The following is a 19,972-nucleotide window of genomic DNA, read 5'->3' on the forward strand; positions in this document are numbered from 1 at the left end:
TGTATGATATACTCAAATGTATATATATAAGTACACACACATGTAGTTGTTATTTAATCATTTTTAGTTGTGTCCAACTCTTCATGACCCCATTTGTGGGGGTTTTTTGGCAAAGACCCAGAATGGTTTGCCATTTCCTTCTCCAGCTCATTTGACAGATGAGGAAAATGAAGCAAAAAGGATGAAGTGACTAGCCCAGGATCACACAACTAGTAAGCATCTGAGGCCAGATTTGAACTTGGGAAGTTGAGTCTTCCTGACTCCAGGCCAGATATATATCTGTATATGTGTGCATGTGTACACACATGCATATATATGTATAACATGTATATACATATATACATATACCCATGTACCCGGAGTCATCTCCAGTCATCCTGACAGATATCTGGCCACTGGACCCAGATGACTCTGAAGGAGAAAGTGAGGCCAGTAACTTTGCACAGCCCTCCCTCACTGTAATCCAATTCACTTGCGGTAATGGCACCACCTTCCTGATATCATGATCCTCTTCAAGAATGAAGGACAGGGGTGGCCAGGTGGCGCAGTGAGTAGAGCGCCAGCCCCGGAGTCAGGAGGACCCGAGTTTGGTTCCGGCCTTAGACACAACACCCAAACACAAAAACTAGCCGTGTAACCTTGGGCAAACTACTTAACCCCAATTGCCCTCCAAAAGGCAAAAAAGAAAGAAAAAGAGAATGAAGGACAAACAACAGTAACCCGTATGCACATACACACATATGGTAGATGTTTAATGTGCATCGGTTGATTGACTCTGAGACAACACAGGTAAAATCTGGGCCCAGGACTAGTGATGGAGTTGTTATTATATCCTCTCAATAGTAACCTGGCCCTGTAGTCAAACCCAACCTCTTAATTTATTTTAAAACAAAAAGATTCTCTTTCCGATGGCTTTCCAGGAAACATTTTGGGTTGATACAGAGATGAAATACTGAAGGTAACTGTTCTAAGATTCAGAAATTGGGGGAGAGGAGGAAAGAAACCTTTTTTTTCATTAAATGTAGGGGTTTTTTTTACAAGTACTTGAGTTGAGAATGTAATTAGTGATAAATGAAACTAACATTGCACTTTCTGTTTGGAGGCAGAATCTGTGGCAGCTGATACATCCTTCGAAATGTATTTTATAGCTGTAGAACTCAAGGCAATTTAGGAGAAGAGGGTCCCTGCCTGGCTTAGAAGCCTGGAATGCAGGGTTAGTACTTGTTGTGAGACCAGCTCTTCTCAGGGTGACCCCACCATGGGGGTTCAGTGTGCAGTAGGAAGAAGGGAATCCTGTCCATTGAGCATTTATCATCCACTTTCTATGTTCTAGACAATGTACCAGGCACTGGGGATACAAAGGCAGAAACCAAACTAGCCCTGCCCTCTGGCAGTTCACATACACACTTAGAGCAGAGAGAAAGCCCTGCTAGTTGGTGGGGATCAGGGAAGGCTTCCTGGAGGTGGTACATAAAGTGAGTTTCAAAGGAAGCAAGAGAATGTAAGAAAGAGGTAAGGAAGGAACACATTCCCAGCATGAGAAACAAAAACTCAGAGGCAGAAGATGGGATCCAGAGACTGGGCACAGAAAAGGCAGAATGTCAAAGAGATTGGGGGTCAGGTGGGTGGCAAATCTGATCCTCTCTTATTATTGCAGCTCTTAGTCTTAATTAGGAGAAACTGGGTTAGGGGCCAGGAACGATCATAGATTTGGGGCAAGAGGGGACCTTCAGAAGCCATCTAGTTCTCCTTCCTCCATATTACAGATGAGAAACTGAGGCATAAACAGGTTAGGTAATCTGCCTAGATTCCCACACCTAGCAAGGACCTGAGAGGTAGCATCTGAAATAGAGGCTCACTGGCTCTAAGTCAGGGACTCCATCCACTGCTTCACCGAACTGACAAATAAGATACAGTCTAGTAAGGACAAAAAGCAGGAATGTGCCAGAACCAGCTGATTATTGAACTTACTGTGTGAGCATTTAGTTATATTTCAGAAATTGGCAAACTCTACAAATCAGAACTTGTTCTATTATTTTGCTTATTGTCTAGTGACAGAGAACTCAAGTGATAGAGAATATGTTAATAATGAAGAATAAATTTTAAAGTAGATAGTGCATACTTTCTGGGGGGAGAGCTGGTTGTTAAACATGTACCAACATACCACTGGACGAAAGACAGAAAAGGATATACTCCAGGACATTTGAAGGATGACGTGTAAGGTTGACCCAGATCCCCCAGAAAGGGCCTAGGCTGCTCTCCCCACACTATTTGGCTTGCCTTCAATACTAAGGAAACCTAATTACTCCATCAAATCAGGCTCACACACACACCTGCACATATACTTTAGAGAGTAACTGTGACCCAGAAAGATCCTCAGCCAGAAGCTAAACAGGGGAGAAGTAGCTCACACTGAGTCAGACAGCTTTTCAAACAGAATCTGAATATTCACCCTGCATATGGCAGCTATGGCAGAGTGAATAGGGGGCTGGGCTAAGAATCAGAGATCCGGGTTCAGATCATCCTCTGACACTAGCTGGGGCTCAGGTCAAGGGCCTTAAGCTCTCCAAAGTCAACCAGTAAGCACTTACTTCCTGCTGTGTGCCAGCCACTGTCCCAGGGGCTGGAAAAGACAGCACAAAGAATGAAATGATCCTTCTATGGCTTAGACAGTTTTTTAGGATTACTCTGCTAAATCTCTGATGGCTTGTATCTGAATTGTTTTACCAAGTTAGCAGTTAATCTCAAATGTCCTTTGTGGGTCTAGGTGGGCAAGCCTTCTGAAAGCTGGAAGGTCCACTGGGATGGGCCCTTTGCAAGGGAGGCACCGCTCAGCAGGCTCAGTAAAGGAGACTGGAGGGCTAGATGAAGGCTCTCAATCTCTGCCCCCTCTTTGTCCACAGAGCAGCCTCGCACCGAGTCTGAGTGGGAGAACAGCTTCACTCTGAAAATGTTTCTTTTTCAGTTTGTCAATCTGAACAGCTCAACCTTTTACATCGCATTCTTCCTTGGAAGGTAAGGACTTGGGGCTGTGTATCTTGTCCCGTGTAGGGAACAGAGAATGGGCGTGTGGCTGAGCCAAGGCAGCATCCCTCTATGGGTAGCTGGGGGCATGGGTGACATTTCTTACAAGGGAAGGACTGGGGTGTAAGGAGCTGTTCAGAGTCCAGGGCAATTGGAGAAGAAAACTCAAACTATTTATATGTGACCACACCACAGTTTTATTGCAAAACTCATCACTAGAATTCTGGGGGAAATCTGCAGCTACTAAAGTCTTTTTATAACACGGTGTAACAGAGAAGTCCCCCAGAAACAGAGGAAACATGCAGTGTAGTCAAACGGAAGGGGTTCTGGTTCTGAAGTCAAAGACCCAGGTTCCAGTCCCTCCTCTGACACTCCACGGGGGGGCTTGAACCCATCTCTTAACAGTTTCCTCATTGCTAAAATGAAGGAGTTGGACAAGATGCCCTCTGAAGTTCCCCTCCAGCTTGAAAACCCACAACCCCTTCATAAGTCATCTCCCCTGCCTGGGCCTTGGTTTCCTATTTGTAAAATGCACAGCTGGTCCCCAAGGTCCCTAAAATCTGTCTTTATCATACCAGCTGTGTGACCCTGGGCAGCCCACTTCAACTGTGGTCCTTGCTAAATGAGGAGGTTGGATAGGATGACCTCTTATGTCCTTTCCAGCTCTACAGCAATGATCCTGTGGCCTCCATAGGCCTTAGTTTCACATGGTGAAATGAGGGGTTTGGTCTAGTTGGCCTCTGAGGTCCCTTGCAACACTAGGTCTCTAAGCATCAGCAAGAGGTGGAGCATTATGTCTCAATCATTCCGGCCCTTCCTTCCCCTTGCTTCCTGGCCTGAGGTCAAAGATCACAGGAAAGATCCTTTCATGAATCCATCAGGGCTTTATGCATTTGGGATTGGCTAAGCATGAAAAAGTCCTAGAAATTAGTCATATAGTGGGGAGGGGAATGAAGGAAAATTAGGAAACGGTCCTTCTCAGCAGGGACCATGGGTTATTACTATGGAAATGATGCCTATTAAGGCAACTGGCATGATAGAACAGTGCCCAGTGATTTATTTTGAAAGAGAAGCCAGAGACTATGTCAAGCATGAACCGAGTGGCCCTGCTGTGTGCCTTGCATTAATGTGGTCTCTTGTGTTGAAGGTTTACAGGACACCCAGGTGCCTATCTGAGGCTGATAAACAGGTGGAGACTAGAAGAGGTCTGTATTCTCCTTGGCATGCCCGACTTTGTGCAGCTTTCCAATAAGGAAACTTGTGGGGGAAGAAAGGAAAGGGGAAACAGAAGTCCTTCATTTGGGCAGAGCTATGACTTGGGAATTCTTATGCCAGAGGCAAATTCAGTGGGGGAAGATAGGGGAGAAAAGTAAAGAGGAGGCTAATTTAATCATTCATAGAATAACCTAATCATTCACATATATATGTGTATGGGTTTCACATATAGATATATATATGAGATTTTTATGTAGAGAAAATCTATTAGTTACTTGTATATATTTGTATTTATACACTTATAACCCCAATTCCCCAACCCATAACTAGGCCTAATTCTCTAATCCTGGCATTTGACCATGGGTCAAAGAGGAGGGAGGACATATAAGTACAGCCCTCCTCCACTACAAGGGTTGTGAGGAGGACCAGGAAAAAGGGAGAAAGTAAGGAAACAGGCTTGGTTCTTCTCCTCTCCTTAGTCATTCAATAAACATTTATTACTGTGTGCCAGGGGCAGTTAGGTGGCACAGTGGATATAGCACTGGGCCTGGAGTCAGGGTTAGGGTTAGGGTTAGTTCATGAGTTCAAATCTGGCCTCAGATGCTTACTAGCTGTGTGACCCTGGGCAAGTCACTTGACCCTGTGTGCCTCAGTTTCCTCAGCTGTAAAATGAGCTGAATAAGGAAATGGCAAACCACTCCAGTATCTCTGCCAGGAAAACATTTGATGGAGTCACGAAGAGTTGGACATGACTGAAAAACAACAACAATAAGCCAGGTGCTGGGCACTGTGCTAAGTGTTGAGGATATAAAAAGAGACAAAAGACAGGGCCTGCCCTCAAGGAGCTTGCAGTCTAATGGTGCTCTGCATTTGTTTACATTGCAGTGCCACCCTAGCGGATGCCTTATTGACCTCTGTATGCAAATGGGAATTATCATGGTGCTAAAGCAGACCTGGAACAATTTCATGGAGCTTGGCTACCCGTAAGTAGCAGACGTTCTGAGCTGAGGCGGCTGCCTCGCATGGATGGCCCCAAGAGGGCCTGGGGGCAGCTGGCCGTCAGCACAGACCTGTCCCTTGGGGTTCCCTGGGATGATGGAAGGCAGGGCCAGTGGCCAGAGTGAGGGCGAGAGGAGTCATGGTATGGTACAGAGAGAGCTGTCCTTGAAGCCAGGAGAGATCTGGATTTGAATCCCAGCTTTGCCCTCGCTATCTCATGACCCTGGGCAAACCACGTCACTCCTCTGGGGCTCAGCTCCTCCATATGTGAGAATGAAGGGATGGAATTCAACGCCTCTACCATTCCTTCCAGCTCAAAATCCAGGATTCTGCTTCTCACACACACTAGCTATGTGATGATGGAAAAGGGACTGAGCCTTTCTGAGCCTCAGTGTTTGCATCTGGAAAATGAAGCTGAGACTACATCCCATGATTTGAGGGGCAGAAGGGACCCAATCAGAAAATGTATTAAAGTATTTCATGAATATCCAAGTGCTGGATATGTCTGCTGTCATTAGGATCTAGATTTAGAGCTGCAAGAGACCTCAGAGGCCATCTAGTTTAACTGTTACACTTCACTGATGAGGAGGGCAAAACAGGCATACACTAAAAAGGAGGTCCATGAAGTCCTTTCCAGCTCTGGGTCTAATACCCTTTGAGTGCATGGGGGTGAGGAAGAACTCAAGGGAACAGGAAAAACAAAACAAAAACAGACCCAGATGTCCTTTGAACAGCCCACTGATTAGAACTAATAATAACATGACCTCCAAGTGGAAATAATGCAAGTCTATGGTGGTGCACACATGCACACGCACATGTACACACACACACACACACACACACACACCCTATATTTTATTGCAAGCTCTTTCTTGGTTATAATTAAATAAAGCCTTTAATTCAGCTGCATTTGCAGTTTTAGACAGTTCATTTTTACGGGGATCTAAATCTGCAATGCATTTTCTCTTCCTGTTTTCCCCTACTCCTGTTGGTTTGTGTTGTGGGTCTCTACTAGAACATTCTGTAATGATCAAGATGTTATTGCACCCCGACCTCCCCTCTCCTCCCCCAATCCCCACTCCCCTGCTAAGGACACTAGCAGGTCACAGATGAGCCTGGAAAGTCACCCCCACCTCCTCAACAACTCTTGGGTCAGGAAGTGGTTTGGTGTCTTCATTTGTATGTCCCAAGTCCCTTGTTACATGCCTTTGATTCTCTTTCTCCAGCTTTTTAAGGCACCAGAGGAGAAAAGGTCAAAAATAAGGTAATCTGTTTTAAATTACTAACTGTAATATTTTCTCAATTAAAAAAACCATGATGGAAATTCTGTTCAAAATCCAAATAGTAATTCAGGAATGTCACAGAAGTTAGGAGTCCCAGACTAACTCTCCTAGAGATCTGAGATCTCCTACAAAGGTTTTTTTTTTCCATGCTCCTTCAGTGTCTCTCTTGCCCCCATTCCCCACCCTGCCTCACCCCTCCATGCAGCCATCCCACCCTCTTCCTCTGGCAGGTGTAGCACCGATTCCTTACCTTGCATTTTTCTTTCTTTATGTCTTGTAGCTACAGAGATAAAGCTAGCCCTTAAAGCCTTGGTCAAGTAATTTAAGCTAATAAAGTGCTCATAATGGAACAGAGGACAATGATGATGGTAGCTAGCATTCACATAGTGCCTACAGGAACCGTGCAAAGAGCTTTACAATGATTATGTCATTTAATTCTCCCAACACCCTGCAGCAAAGGTGCTATTATCCCCATTTTACAGATGAGGAAACTGAGGCAAACAGGAAACGTGACTTGCCAAAGGCCACACAATAATAAGTGTCTGAGCATCTGAACTCAAATTTTTCTGACTGGGGCCCGGGGCTCTGTCCACTGAGCCACCCTGCTCATCTAGTGATGGATGTTCTCCTTCACACATACTTCCCTCCCCATTAGATCACCCATGGCCATCATGCAGCAAGAAAGGGAAGAGTAGGAATGATAAAATCTCAGGAGGGACTCCAATAGGCTCCGTCCTCACAAATCCTCAATGTGAAGGGCAGCCAAGGACCTGTGGTCAGTGCTCCCCACTGGTCTGGTGGCCTGCGGCATTTGGGGGGCTAATGGGACATGTCCTGGCCACCAAAGAGGCCTAAGGGCTGAGCTCAGGCTGTAGATCAGCCACTTATGGGCAGGTCACCAGCTCTTCAAGCCCCAGTCTTCTCATCTGTAAGATGGGGGTGCTGTTGATCCTTACAAAGTGTAAGAGATAAACATATCAAATAACTCCACAACACAAGCATTAACTCAGAGGTGACACTGACCTTCTAAGATGTTAGACTGCAGAGCAGGTAGGGATCTGCCTTGGTATTATTAGTAATAATAAGAGTAATAATAGCAATAATAACTAGCATTTATATAGGCTTTTAAGGTTCACAAAGTTCTTTGCAAATAATATCCTCACAACAACACTAGGAAGTACATGCTATTATTATTGCCATTTTAGAGATAAGAAAACTAAGGTTGAACTAAGTTCACTGGTCTGCCCAGGGTCCCAGACCTAATCAATGTCTGAGGTCAAATTTGAACTCAGATCTTCCTGACTCCAGGCCCAGCACTCTGTACTGCACCATCAGCTGCCTCAGAGGTCCATCTGCCAATGAAAGACATATCAGGTCCAGCTGCTATAACTCCATCTCAGGGTTGTCCCAGCCAGCTGCCCCCCTGGGTTCCTTGTTAGCCCCTGGTGTTGTCACCACCACAGGCTCCAAAATCCAGGTCCTCCTTTCCCTTGCTTAGAACATGCTCTTCACTTTTCATTTCTTTTTTTATGTGTTTGCATATGATGACTGACCTTTGGGCCCTGGAAAGTCTTCTATAAATGCAATTTTTCCCCAACTGATTTTTTTGTCGTGCAGGTTAATTCAGAACTGGTGGACGAGGAGAAAAGTCCGTCAAGAACAAGGCACACAGAGAAAAACCAGTTTCCCACAATGGGAAAGGGACTATAACCTGCAGCCCATGAATGCTTATGGGCTCTTTGATGAATACCTAGAAATGAGTATGGAAAAGTTCTTTTGCCTATGTTTTAAAATGTACATTTTAGCCCTCTGAGATGTTCTTACCTAAATCTACTCTTATTAGAAAGATGTTTGGTAGTAGAACAAAAAAAACCCACACACCTACTGTGTGCAAGATGCCATCCTAAGTGCTGCCAGGGATACCAAACTGGATAAGCCATGGTCCTTGTCCTCCAGAGCTTCTAATCAAGTACAGCAGTTAGACGACCCTGAAGGCACAGAGGAATGAGCACTGCCTTCTGGAGGCAGAGGACCAGTGTCTACTCTCAGCCCTATGACCCTGAACAGACCTCTTCACTTCCCTGGGCCTCCGTTTCCTTATCTGTAAAATGAGGGATTTGAACTGGAGGTCTCTAAGGTCCTCTGCAGCTCCAGATGCCTAGAATTATTACTTTAGGAAACTCTGTCCACATCTTCAACATAGCAAAAAAAAAAAAAGTCAATTTAACACAAATGGGGGGAAAAATGTGTTAAATTTGTTTTTGACATCAGAGTCTTCCAGAAACAGTGCAATGTTCTTATCTTTCAAAGTCACTGAAGAACGGAAATGAGTTATCAGAAAATAGCAAACCAAGGAAAAAAGAATTCTCCTTATCAGTCCAAGAAAAACTAGACTCATCTGACATTTAAAAAGGAATTGTTCTCTAAGAAACTAAATTTAGAAAGCACTTTAAAAGTTTTCCCCCATTAGGATATTTTTCCTGGTTAAAAAAATACAAGTCTCTTTGGACAGTGGTAAAATCCAAGTGATATGTAATGGTTTGGGATGGTTTATGCACTAAATATCTGCTGACGTTTTGGGAGTTTCAGTTACAGGATGCCTGAATGATGTAACATTAAGTTCAAGTCAAATTGAACATTAATGCAAAATTTAATTAATGCAGTTTATTAATAGAACAAACTTATTTGAAGGCACTGCTGTACTGTTTCTTTCTCCTAAATAAATGAGAGAGATATGGATGGATGGCAGGAAAGAAGTGGAAAAAGGAGAAGAGGGAGGGAAGGAAAGAAATAAAGAAGGAAGGAATGAGAAAAAGAAAGGAAGAGTGCGCTTATTATTTGCCAGGCATGACCGTGAAAGCAAGATGATCCCTACTCTCAAATATCTTTTCATTCTAATACATAAAGAGAGCTACAAAGCACATGGGGGTAGGGAGAAGGAGGGTGCCCAAGTGGGGGCAAAGCAGCTGGTGTGGAGAGGTCAGAAGGTAAGTGGGCAGCATGCCTAGGACGGCTATGATATGGTGGTTCCAGGCAAAGGCTCACCAATCAGTGAGCTGAACTCTGAGTGGGGTCATCCTCAGGGAGTCAAGGCATCTGACACAGAGTGTGAGCTGGGAGGGCAGCCAGCCACATGCTTGGAATTTCTGAAGACACTGAGGAAGAAAAAGTAATTACTGGGAACGATCAGTTCACCACTGCACATGGCATCTTCTGATTCTAAATTCTAAGCACTAAAGTGATGTTGGTAGTTTTTATATAATAGAAAGCACCTTTCCTCCTCTTCTACCCTGAAAAAAGAATCCTCCTTATGTCCTAAAGGGAAATTCTCATAGCATAACTAGGTTAACAATTACTTCTTGGGGTGGCTAGCTGGCGCAGTGAATAGAGCACCGGCCCTGGAGTCAGGAGGACCTGAGTTCAAGTCCGGTCTCAGACACTTGATACACTTACTAGCCGTGTGACCTTGGGCAAGTCACTTAACCCCAATTGCCCTCCAAAAAGCAAAACAAAAAACAATTACTACTCTTCCCATAATGGAAGTGTACCATGTAGATGCATCTCAAGCAACCAAGTCAACTATATCTTATACTCTTGGTTTCATGTGTCCACTGCAGTCCAGTACAGACCCAACCTGAACCCTTTTCAAATGTATGTCATGTATAGGAGAAGCAGCATGGCAGAGCAGAGTGACAGTTGGCCTCAGCCAGGAAGACCTATATTCCAGGCCCGCCTCCGACACCTCCTAGCTCAGTGAATGCTGGTGAGAGTCCCCAGATGAATTTCTATGCATAGCTTTAAGTCGCCAACCTGCCTGGGCAGAGGACTTCCCCACATCACTGAAGTACTCTTAGGAAGCATGTGTCCATGAAGCTTCCCGTAATATTTCTGCTTCTTAGAAGACTCAGAGAATCACTGTGGACACATTCTAACTACAATTGTTCATTTTGTTTATTCCTTTTCATTTTGCACCCGCCTGTTCGATCATTCATTCTTCAGCAACCTTCATGCACCTACTCTGTGCCAGGAGAGAAACAAGGTTGCATAAAACTTAGCCGAGGATCTTTCCAAATCTGAAAGGGGAAGGAACTAACTTTTCTGCTAGGTAGTGCTAGGAAACTCTGGGTAGCTAAGGGGTGCCACAGTGCATAAAGTGCTGGGCCTGGAATCAAGAAGACTCATCTTCCCAAGTTCCAATCTGACCTCAGAAACTCACTAGCTGTGTGTCCCTGGGCAAGTCCCATAACCCTGTTTGACTCAGTTTCCTCATCTGTCAGATGAGCCAGAGAAAGAAATGGCAAACCACTCAAAATATCTTTGCCAAGAAAACCCCAAATGGAACCACCAAGAGTCAGACACAACTGAAACAACTCAACAAGGATACTTAATGAAGTCACATTTTTTGATGAAGCAGACAGAACCCTGTATTTAGAATCTGAAAGCCCTGGGTTCAAATTCCACCTCTGATAGAAGCTGTGTGACCATGGGCAAGTCACTTAAGTTTTTTGAGTCTCAGTTTCCTTATCTATAAAATGTTGCACTAGAAGCCCCTCAAGTCTCTTCCAAGGAGTGGCTAGGTGGTACAGTGAATAAGCACTGGCCCTGGAGTCAGGAGGACCCGAGTTCAAATCCAAACTCAGACACTTAACACTTACTAGCCATTGTGACCTTGGGCAAGTCAACCCCAATTGCCCTGCCTTCCCCCCTCCAAAAAAAGCAAAAATAAATAAGTAAAGTCTCTTCCAAGTGAAATTTTATTCCTATTAGTCTATATTTGTAGCTTCTTTCAAAGTACCAGATTTCATGGAAGTATAGTAAAATGTATTGAAGTTTCTGCCCATTTGAAAATCTTCTTGGTTATCATGTTTCAAGCTGGCTGACAGAATTATAAATCCCACTTATCATGTAATATAATATAGATCAAATATCCCAAATTTTATATAAGTTCATTATGTTTCTTCAAAAAAATATGGCAGGACAAATAGGCCAATTCGATAAAATGTCAGTGTGCAACAGAGACCTCCCTACATATGGCCAAATTAACATTTCAGAGCTTTCCAGTTTTATCATTTTATGCATTAAACCCATGTGTAATTAAGGCTTTCTATAAAATATTAATTCTAAATAGTTCACATAATTAATTTCAGGTTATTTGCAAAAGTTCTGACACCAAAAACTCAATTTCAAACCAAAATGAAGATTATAATGCCAAGAACAGAAAGGTGATAATCTGGGCATCACAACACACTCAGAGTATTATGCTCAGTTCTGGGTGACATATTTTAAGGAGTACATTGACAAACCAGAATATCTGGGAAAAGTAAACTTCAATCATAAGAGGACTGGAAACTTTGGTATGTGAGTTTTGGTGAAAGCTGCTCCATTCCGGATGCCACATTTTAGAAATGACAGAGATAAGGTGGCGAGCATCCAGGAAAGTGAAGGGCTTTGAAGCCATGCAGCAGTATGAGAAGTCATCAGACACCAAGAATGAGTCGCCAACAAGCAGAAGGAACACTGAACTCAGGGACACATTCCTGGGTCTGCCATTTACTGGATCACCTTAGGCAAGCCATTTAACTTTTCTGGGCCTCAGTTTCCTTCTCTGTAATTTAGAGAGTTGTACATGATCTCTAAGGTCCCATTCTAAATCTATAATCTGTGACCTTATGTTTATATATGTCCACTGTTTCCCATGAAGAAGAGAAGAGAAGGGAAGGGGGAAGGCAAATTCTTCAAGACTTTGAAGGGCAGTCATCAGGAGGATCAGACTTGTTCTGTTAGGCCCCCAGAGGGCAGAACTAGTAGCAAGAAGTCACAAGTTGCAAAGAAGTAAATCCAAGGTTTGATGAAAGAAAAAACTGCTAAGAGGAGAGCTTTCTAGAAATGGAATGGGCTACATTCGAAGGCAGCAGCTTTTCCTCACTGGAAGTCTGGCAGCCAAGGCTGGATAACGACTTGTCAGGTACATTATATGGGGTGTTCTTTTTCAAGCATGAGTAGGACTAGGTCCTAGAAATCGCCTGCCTCTGGTCTTGTTTGTGTGAGTGTGCTCTTGTCTTAATTTTGCATGTATTCTCCATACTCCTGTGTCTACGTTCCCCCCACTAGGATGTAAGCTCCTGGAGAGCAGGCTTCACTTTTACTTCTTCATTCAGCCCTTGGCTTAGTGTCTTCCAGTAGGAAGCATGACCATCTTGACCCTGATGGCCTGCTAGCACCTCCGACTCCACTTACCATCCTACCTTGCATATCTGCCTCTCTCTGATTTCTCTGTTCCTGCTAATGGCACCATCATTCCCCTTGTCAGCCTGATGGGACTTGTGGGAGTCTCCCAAGGCCTGCAAATCTTCCTTCTCTCATATTTATCTGTCTTCTCCATTCTATCTCCAGTGTTACTACCCAGTCTTATCCTCTTTTCTTGACTTTTGTTATAGCCTCCTAACTGGTGTTTCTATCTCCAAGCTAGCTTTTTCCCATCTCTGACCTGACTTTCGCATTTCTTTCTAACTCTCTAACTAACACATAGCTGACTCTATCACCCCACTGTCCAGACATCTTTGATGGCTCCCCATTGCCTCACAAATAAAAAATAAACTCCTTAGTATATCATCTAAGACTCTCTACAATTTGTTCCCAAAGCCACTTTCCAGCTTGATCTCATATTACTCTTCACATACTCTACAAGCCAGCCAAGAACCACTCACCATCCTTCATGCTTATACTGCCTTCTTCCATACCCATATATTTGTTTATGTCATTTCCAATGCATAGAATAAACTGTCTTGCCTTCCACCTTTCCGTGTCCAAACCTCACTGGTTGAAATTCTTTCTTCAAGGTCCAGTAAGGTCCTCTGATCCTCTAGGCTAGAAGCAACCATTTCCTTCTCAAAGTTCTCATAGCACTTTAGTTGGACCTTTCTTGGTCTTATTGGCAAATAGAAATCAGAGCTATCAATATCATATCCTGTAACTCTCCTACTAGATTGTAAGGCCCCATGTTTATTCATTTTTCCATTCCCCGCACTTAGCAGAGTGCCTTTGTCTGAGACTCAATAAATATTTTTTGAACTGAATTATCTTCACTAAAACAGTTGGATCAATGTAGTGAATTCAGATGGCTCACCAAAATTTAGTCTGGGAAAAATCTCCATCAAGCCCACTCTTTGGTGTAGACCAAAAACAACCAGTTAACCAACCATATTTTTTTCATCTTTCAAGTAACTGTTATCATGGAGACAATGCCTTCCAAGGGCCTTTATTCTCCAAAAGGCCTTTTCTCCCATTGATGCTGAAAAATATTCCTGTTCTCATTGTGAGACATAGACCCTCCCCCCCCCCAATTTCCTTCCAGACGGTAAGTTAGCTACTTCTTACTAATCATTGTTTCATCACAACTGGATTGCTGGGAAGGCCCAAAAGTGAAACAAGTACAAAGGGAAAGGTCATTCCAACAACTACTTGTCTGTTTCTCAATGATTAAAAAAGAAAGAAAAAAGGATGTGCTTGGCTATCCCTCTCCCTCCCCCAAATCTCTAACCTAGTTGTTTTAGCTTCAGGAGCTATAGGTCAAATATCTATTTCTATATATCACCTGAAATTATACTGTTCCATAGAATATAAACTCCATGGTGGTAGAAATGGTTTCATTTTTATTTTTTTCTTCTATCCCAGCACTGGTCCTTGCACACAGTAGGTGCTTAATAAATGCTTGTTAAATCATTGGGAAAAGATCTCCCCTATGCTCCCGTATTGAGAACAATCACAGCTCTACTAGTATCTGATAGCCATGAGCCTTCTGCAAGGGAGGGCTGAAAACCAACGATGTTTCTGATCTTTTCCCATTCCCTTTTCCAGTTCTTCAGTTCGGCTTCACCACCATCTTTGTCGCAGCCTTTCCCTTGGCACCACTCCTGGCCTTACTGAACAACATCATTGAAATCCGACTGGATGCATACAAATTTGTGACACAGTGGAGGCGGCCTTTAGCATCAAGAGCCAAAGACATAGGTGAGATAGCAGAAACTTGTATTAACGTCACAGAAGTTGTGGCATTGTCCAATGGGTGATTAACCTAGAAATAACAACACTTACTCCATGAATACCAAGTTTTCCACAGTGGGCTGAAAATGAATCTATGACTGCCTATGAAAAAATATTCTTTCATTTTTTGTTCAAGTGAGAGGTGGCATGGCGTACTGGATGGAGGACAAGACTCAAGGAGAACATGGTGACTGTCTTCAAGTATTTGTAGGGATGTCTTGTAGAGAAGTCACTAGACTTCGTCTGTTGGCCTCAGAGGGAAGAAATTGGAGAAAAAGATAGATGGAAGTTGCAAAGAAGCAAATTTAGGTTTGATGTCAGTAAAACCTTCCTAAGAATTAGAGGTGTCCCAAAATGGAATGGGTAGAATGAATACCTCAGAAGGTGGTAGGTTCCCATCTGTGGAGATCTTCAGGCCTAAGGCTGGATGACCACCTGTTTGGTATAGTTGTGTAGAAGGGATTCTTTTCCAGGGATAGGTTGATGTAGAAGGCTAGAATATTCTTTCCATTTCTTAAATTCTTCATTTGTATAAGCACTAGACTTGGAGTTCTGCTCCAGTTCTTCAAGTTCTGCTTTTGACTTTCTAATAACATGGCCATGAGAAAGTCACTTAGTGTCACTCTGCCTCAGTTTCATTTCATCATCTTTAAAACAGAGAAAATAATATTTGAGATAACTACCTCATGAGGCTGTTGGGAAGGCCAGCTGACTATAATGCACTTGGCAGACTTAACAAGAATTTTATAAAGTCGTCATTGTTGAAAATGGCCTTTAAGAAGAAATTATACTGTCAATGGGACATTTAAGACTTTCTGCATTCAGTTGGCAAAGCACACACAAGGTGTCCCAAAAAAGGTCTTGCTGCCGTTTTAAGTTTTGATAACTTAACAAAAAAGAAGCAACAAATAAGACATTTAATTGAATGAAGATACAGGAAAAGAGGTGATTACTGTATATATCTTGCATGCACCTAGTTATTTCCATATTGTCTCCCCCCATTAAAGGTAAGATCCTTAAGGGGAGGGACTTTTTCCCCCTTTGTCTCCCCAACACTTAGTCCAGTTAGCCTAGCATATAGCTTGTTCAATGTTTGTTGACTGGCTGGCTCATAGTAAGTATTTAATATGGGACATCCCAAAGGTCTTAGAGTGATTTTAAGCTTTTTTTTAATTTTAAAAGCAATCAGGGTTAAGTAACTTGCTCAAGTTTACACGGCCAGTTATTTCTGGGTGTGGTACCGAGTATCTGAGCCCAGATTTGATCCAGGTCATCCCGACACTGGAGCTGGTGCTCTTACTCACTGAGCCACCTGGCCACCCCTAAGCAATTGCAGTTAAGTAACTTGCTCAAGGTTACACGACCAGGTGTTTCTGGGCGGGTGCTAAGTGTCTGAGCCCGGAATTCGATCTCCAGGTCTTCTCAACACTGGAGCCGGTGCTCTCACTTGCTGTGCTACCTGGCCGCCCCAATTTTAAGCTTTAATAAGCTTAATGCTTATTGTCTAATGGAGGAGACAATATGTAAATTACTAGGGGCATGCTAAACATATACAGTAGATATCCTTTCCTATTTCTTAGTAAACTCAACCTTGGTTTTCTTTTTCTTCTTTTTTTTCTTTAATAAACTTTCAGTTCTCTTTAGATTATTTGGTTTGAGATTTCCATTCCTTATCCCTTTTTCCTGTGATTCTAAAAAAGACTTACTAAACTCTTCTCTGAGCAGTGGCCATACAGACTCTGAATTCAGACTTTTCAACCATGAGGTTAACCTTTTGTCTTGGAAGTTAATGGGATTTAGGATTGGGAAGTATTGGCAAAGCCTGTGAAATGCAAGAATGAATCCCGAACAAGGGCAGCCTCCACTGCTAATGTTCTTGGCTAAGACTGTAGAGACCACTGATAATGACCTGGCACGGCCTGTTGGCTGCCCACTCAACTGGGTGAGATTTTGCCAAGTCATCTCAAGCCAGGACTTTGCCTTAGTGTCAGATCCTGAGGAGTTCATCCATTGTGCATGCTGACTCTTTTTCCAGAACTCCTTTGAAGAATAAAGGCCTCATGTCTAGTTGCCCCTGTCAGCTTGTGGGATAACGAATGGGAGTCTGTAAATAGTGAAGTCTGCAGCAGAAAGTTTGTCAACACCCAATTTAGACTTCTTCCAGTAGACTGTAAGCTCCTTGAGGACAGATACCACCTTACTTCAGTATTTGCATAATAACAATAATGATGATGGTAACAGGCAATGTGATGTAACAGAGAGGCTTGCTGTTGCTTAGGAGATTGTTGTTCCTATAGCTTATCAGATACCATTGATTTTCTTTGCACAGGAATCTGGTATGGGATTCTTGAAGGCATTGGGATTCTCTCTGTGATCACAAATGCATTTGTCATAGCCATAACATCTGACTTCATCCCTCGTCTGGTTTATGCTTATAAATATGGACCCTGTGCGGGCCAAGGAGAAGCTGGACAAAAGTAAGTCGGGGCCCCTGAGCCATCATGGACTTAGCCATTCATTCTTTAAATATTTGTGGCAGAGATAAAACTGGGAGAGCAACAGTTGTTAAGGATGCAAGAATGGAGTTGTGAACATAAGAGACCTTAAAGTGAATTGTAGTTGGAAGAACACAGGCTATGGAGTCAGAGGAACCAGGTTCAAATCCTGCCTCTGAAATGTACCACCTGTATGACCTCAGAGACATCACCTCACTTCCCTGGATGAGTTACTTAGTCTGTAAAGTGAAAGAACTGAACTAGGTGATCTCTTCCATCTGTAATTCTGTGATTGAGACAAGTTTCTCCTGAATACAGGAAATGAGTCACAATCTGATTTAACATGCCGCATAACAAAGAACTTCTGTGAATTAACCCCGCATATCATACGGTTAAAAACTGAATGTCATTCAGGGCTGTTGGCTTTTACCCAGCCTGATACAAGTGCAGGAGAACTAGAGGGGCTGAATCACTCTGGTGGCCCAGTTCCCTGGAAATCATATGAATAGCATGAATTGTGAGCAAAAGGACGGCATTTCTAGGCTGGCTGGAGCCAACTGTGAAGCCAGCACAATGGCCTTCAGCCTAACCACTCTCATCCCCGTAACCCCTTCATCCCTGGACCTCTCCCACTCAGAGCCCTGGGGGTATCATGCTTTCCCTTCTTTCTGCATCAGTACTGAAGGATCTGACAAAATCATTCAGACAAGGGACGAGTTGAATTGAGATTGTATTGTACTTATCACATTCTCCTTGGTGTTAAGCCCAGGGTTTGCATGCCCTGGTTCTAATGGGGAGGAGGCAATACACAAAAGGAAGTTTGGACTGGGGGTATGAGGGAGCAAGAGGGCTACAGGGGAGTGCCCAGCCACCGAGCAGGTTGTTCCAAGGAGAGGACACCCAGCAGAGCCACTAAGAGAAAATGAAAGTTTCCCTGGAAGGCAGTGGGGAGGAATCTGTTGGTCCACTGTCCCGTCAGAGGGGAGGGCCAGCTCTGAACCAAGATGATGCTGAGGACCAAACACTGAATCAGTCTGCAGGGTGATGAGGTTTCAGGTGACCAGCTTATCTGGGGAGACAAGGATGTTCCCTGGATGGGAAATTAAGCAGAGCCACTTGTGGAAAAACTAAATGGCCTCTGGTAGCACAGCTAGTGTGAGAGGCAAGGTCTGAACCTAGAACTCTCTGGTTCCACACCCAGCCCTCTCTCCAGGTCTTCACGCTGCCCCTCTGCCTTGTATATACAAAAGGCGCTTAAATTGTGGAGCTGAATTGAATTAAAATCAACCTCTCCCTTGGACCCTACTCTTCTTTCCACCATTACATGCTTCTATATAAGGATTTCCTAAAACAGTTAATGATTTTTCCTCATTTAGAGCAAGTCCATGCACAAATCTCTCCTGTCCTTTATTACATTCTCCCTCGTATCTATTTGTGTATTCATCTTTTGAGAATAGGGCCTGTGTCATGTCTGTGTCTTCATACTGACAAGGTCTAGCAGTTTCCCGCACAAGGGAAACAATAAATGTTTGAGTTGAGTTAAATTAATGAATGGCCCTGGGTCAGGGCCTAACAACCAAGGATAATGTTGTCTCTTTAGCATCCAATAACAATTCTGATCATTCACTGAGTTAAGATAGGGAATTGACCAGGATTAGACAACAAACTTTTACTCAAATGTCTTGAGGTTTGGCTTCACCTCTGAGGTATAAAAAAGTTTTTAATAAATACTTCTCAGCTGTGTTGACCTGAATCAAGGAAGCTCCTCTGAGAGTAGGACCTAGCATAGATTATCATCTGTTACAGAGACCATGCCTAATCCTCTAGACTTGTTAAGTATAGACGACTCTTTGCAAACAGGTCTTGTTTTCCTTAAACCACAGAGAGCAAGGAAGGTTTTGTGGCTGGCCTAGTAGTATTGTCAGAGCTTGCCCCATGGTGACTTCACTACTTTACCTGATTTTCTGTGTGATAGCTGCTGCTGAATAGTTTTTGTTGGTCTGACTCTCCATAACCCCATTTGGGGTTTTCTTGGCAAAGATATTGGAGTGGTTTGCCACTGCCTTCTCCAGCTCACTTCACAAATAAGGAAACTGAGGCAAACAGGGTGAAGTGACTTGCCCAGAAAAACAAAGCTACTAAGTGTCTGAGGCTGGATTTGAGCCCAGGAAGATGTCTTCCTGACCCCAGGCACAGCATTCTATCCACTGCACCCACCTAGCTGCCCTTCACATGCAGTAAAGCCTTTCAAATTTTTTAAACAAAGAAGCTAAAGAAGAAGGGAAGCAGTGTGTGGGAAAACACTGGGGCAGAACTTTCAAGTTCTGATGATGGCGATGATGATGATATAAATAATAATGCTAGTTCCCATTTATAATCAGTCAAGAAGCATTTATTAAGCATCTATTATGGATCAGGCACAAATATAAAAGCAAAACAATCCCTGGCCTCAAGGAGATTTGTATTCTATGGTAGAAATAACATATATACATAAAAATATAAATATAAAAGTATATACAAGGTAAATAAAAGTCATTTGGGGGCAGCACATTCATGGCTATGGGGATCAGGGAAAGGTCTCATTTAGGAACAATGAAACTGAAGCTCTGAACCCAGTAAGAGAGTTTAAGAGTTGGAGGTGAGAGGCGTGAATATATCAGTGTCACATGGTACAGCCTGGGCCAAAAGCACAAAGGTAGGAGGAGATAAGTGGCCTCCAAACAGTCAAAAGGAGGCCACTTTGGCCAGAATGTAGCCACATGAAGAGGAATAATGTCTAATAAGCCCAGAAAGATAGACTGGAGTCAGATTGTGAGGGGCCTTAAATGCCATACAAAGGACTTTTTATTCTAGCCTAAAAGCAACAGAGTCTCTGGTCATATAGGCCTTTATAATTGACAAAGGAATTCCCTT

General features: G+C 43.3%; 1 protein-coding gene across 1 annotated transcript in view; it reads left to right on the forward strand.

Moving 5' to 3' along the window:
• The window catches only part of ANO4 (anoctamin 4), a 211,318-nt gene that overhangs the window by 171,007 nt on the left and 20,339 nt on the right, over positions 1-19,972 (forward strand). The window contains exons 17-22 of the mRNA XM_069095226.1: positions 2,904-3,015; positions 4,172-4,229; positions 5,125-5,222; positions 8,139-8,281; positions 14,379-14,531; positions 16,894-17,041. Of these exons, the coding sequence (XP_068951327.1) occupies positions 2,904-3,015; positions 4,172-4,229; positions 5,125-5,222; positions 8,139-8,281; positions 14,379-14,531; positions 16,894-17,041 (712 nt within the window). The remainder of the gene's footprint in view (positions 1-2,903; positions 3,016-4,171; positions 4,230-5,124; positions 5,223-8,138; positions 8,282-14,378; positions 14,532-16,893; positions 17,042-19,972) is intronic.

This window comes from Petaurus breviceps, unplaced genomic scaffold, assembly GCF_028583685.1.
Source record: "Petaurus breviceps papuanus isolate PSGF00001 unplaced genomic scaffold, PetGlider_PUasm1.0 225, whole genome shotgun sequence".
NCBI classification, from domain to species: Eukaryota; Metazoa; Chordata; class Mammalia; order Diprotodontia; family Petauridae; genus Petaurus; species Petaurus breviceps.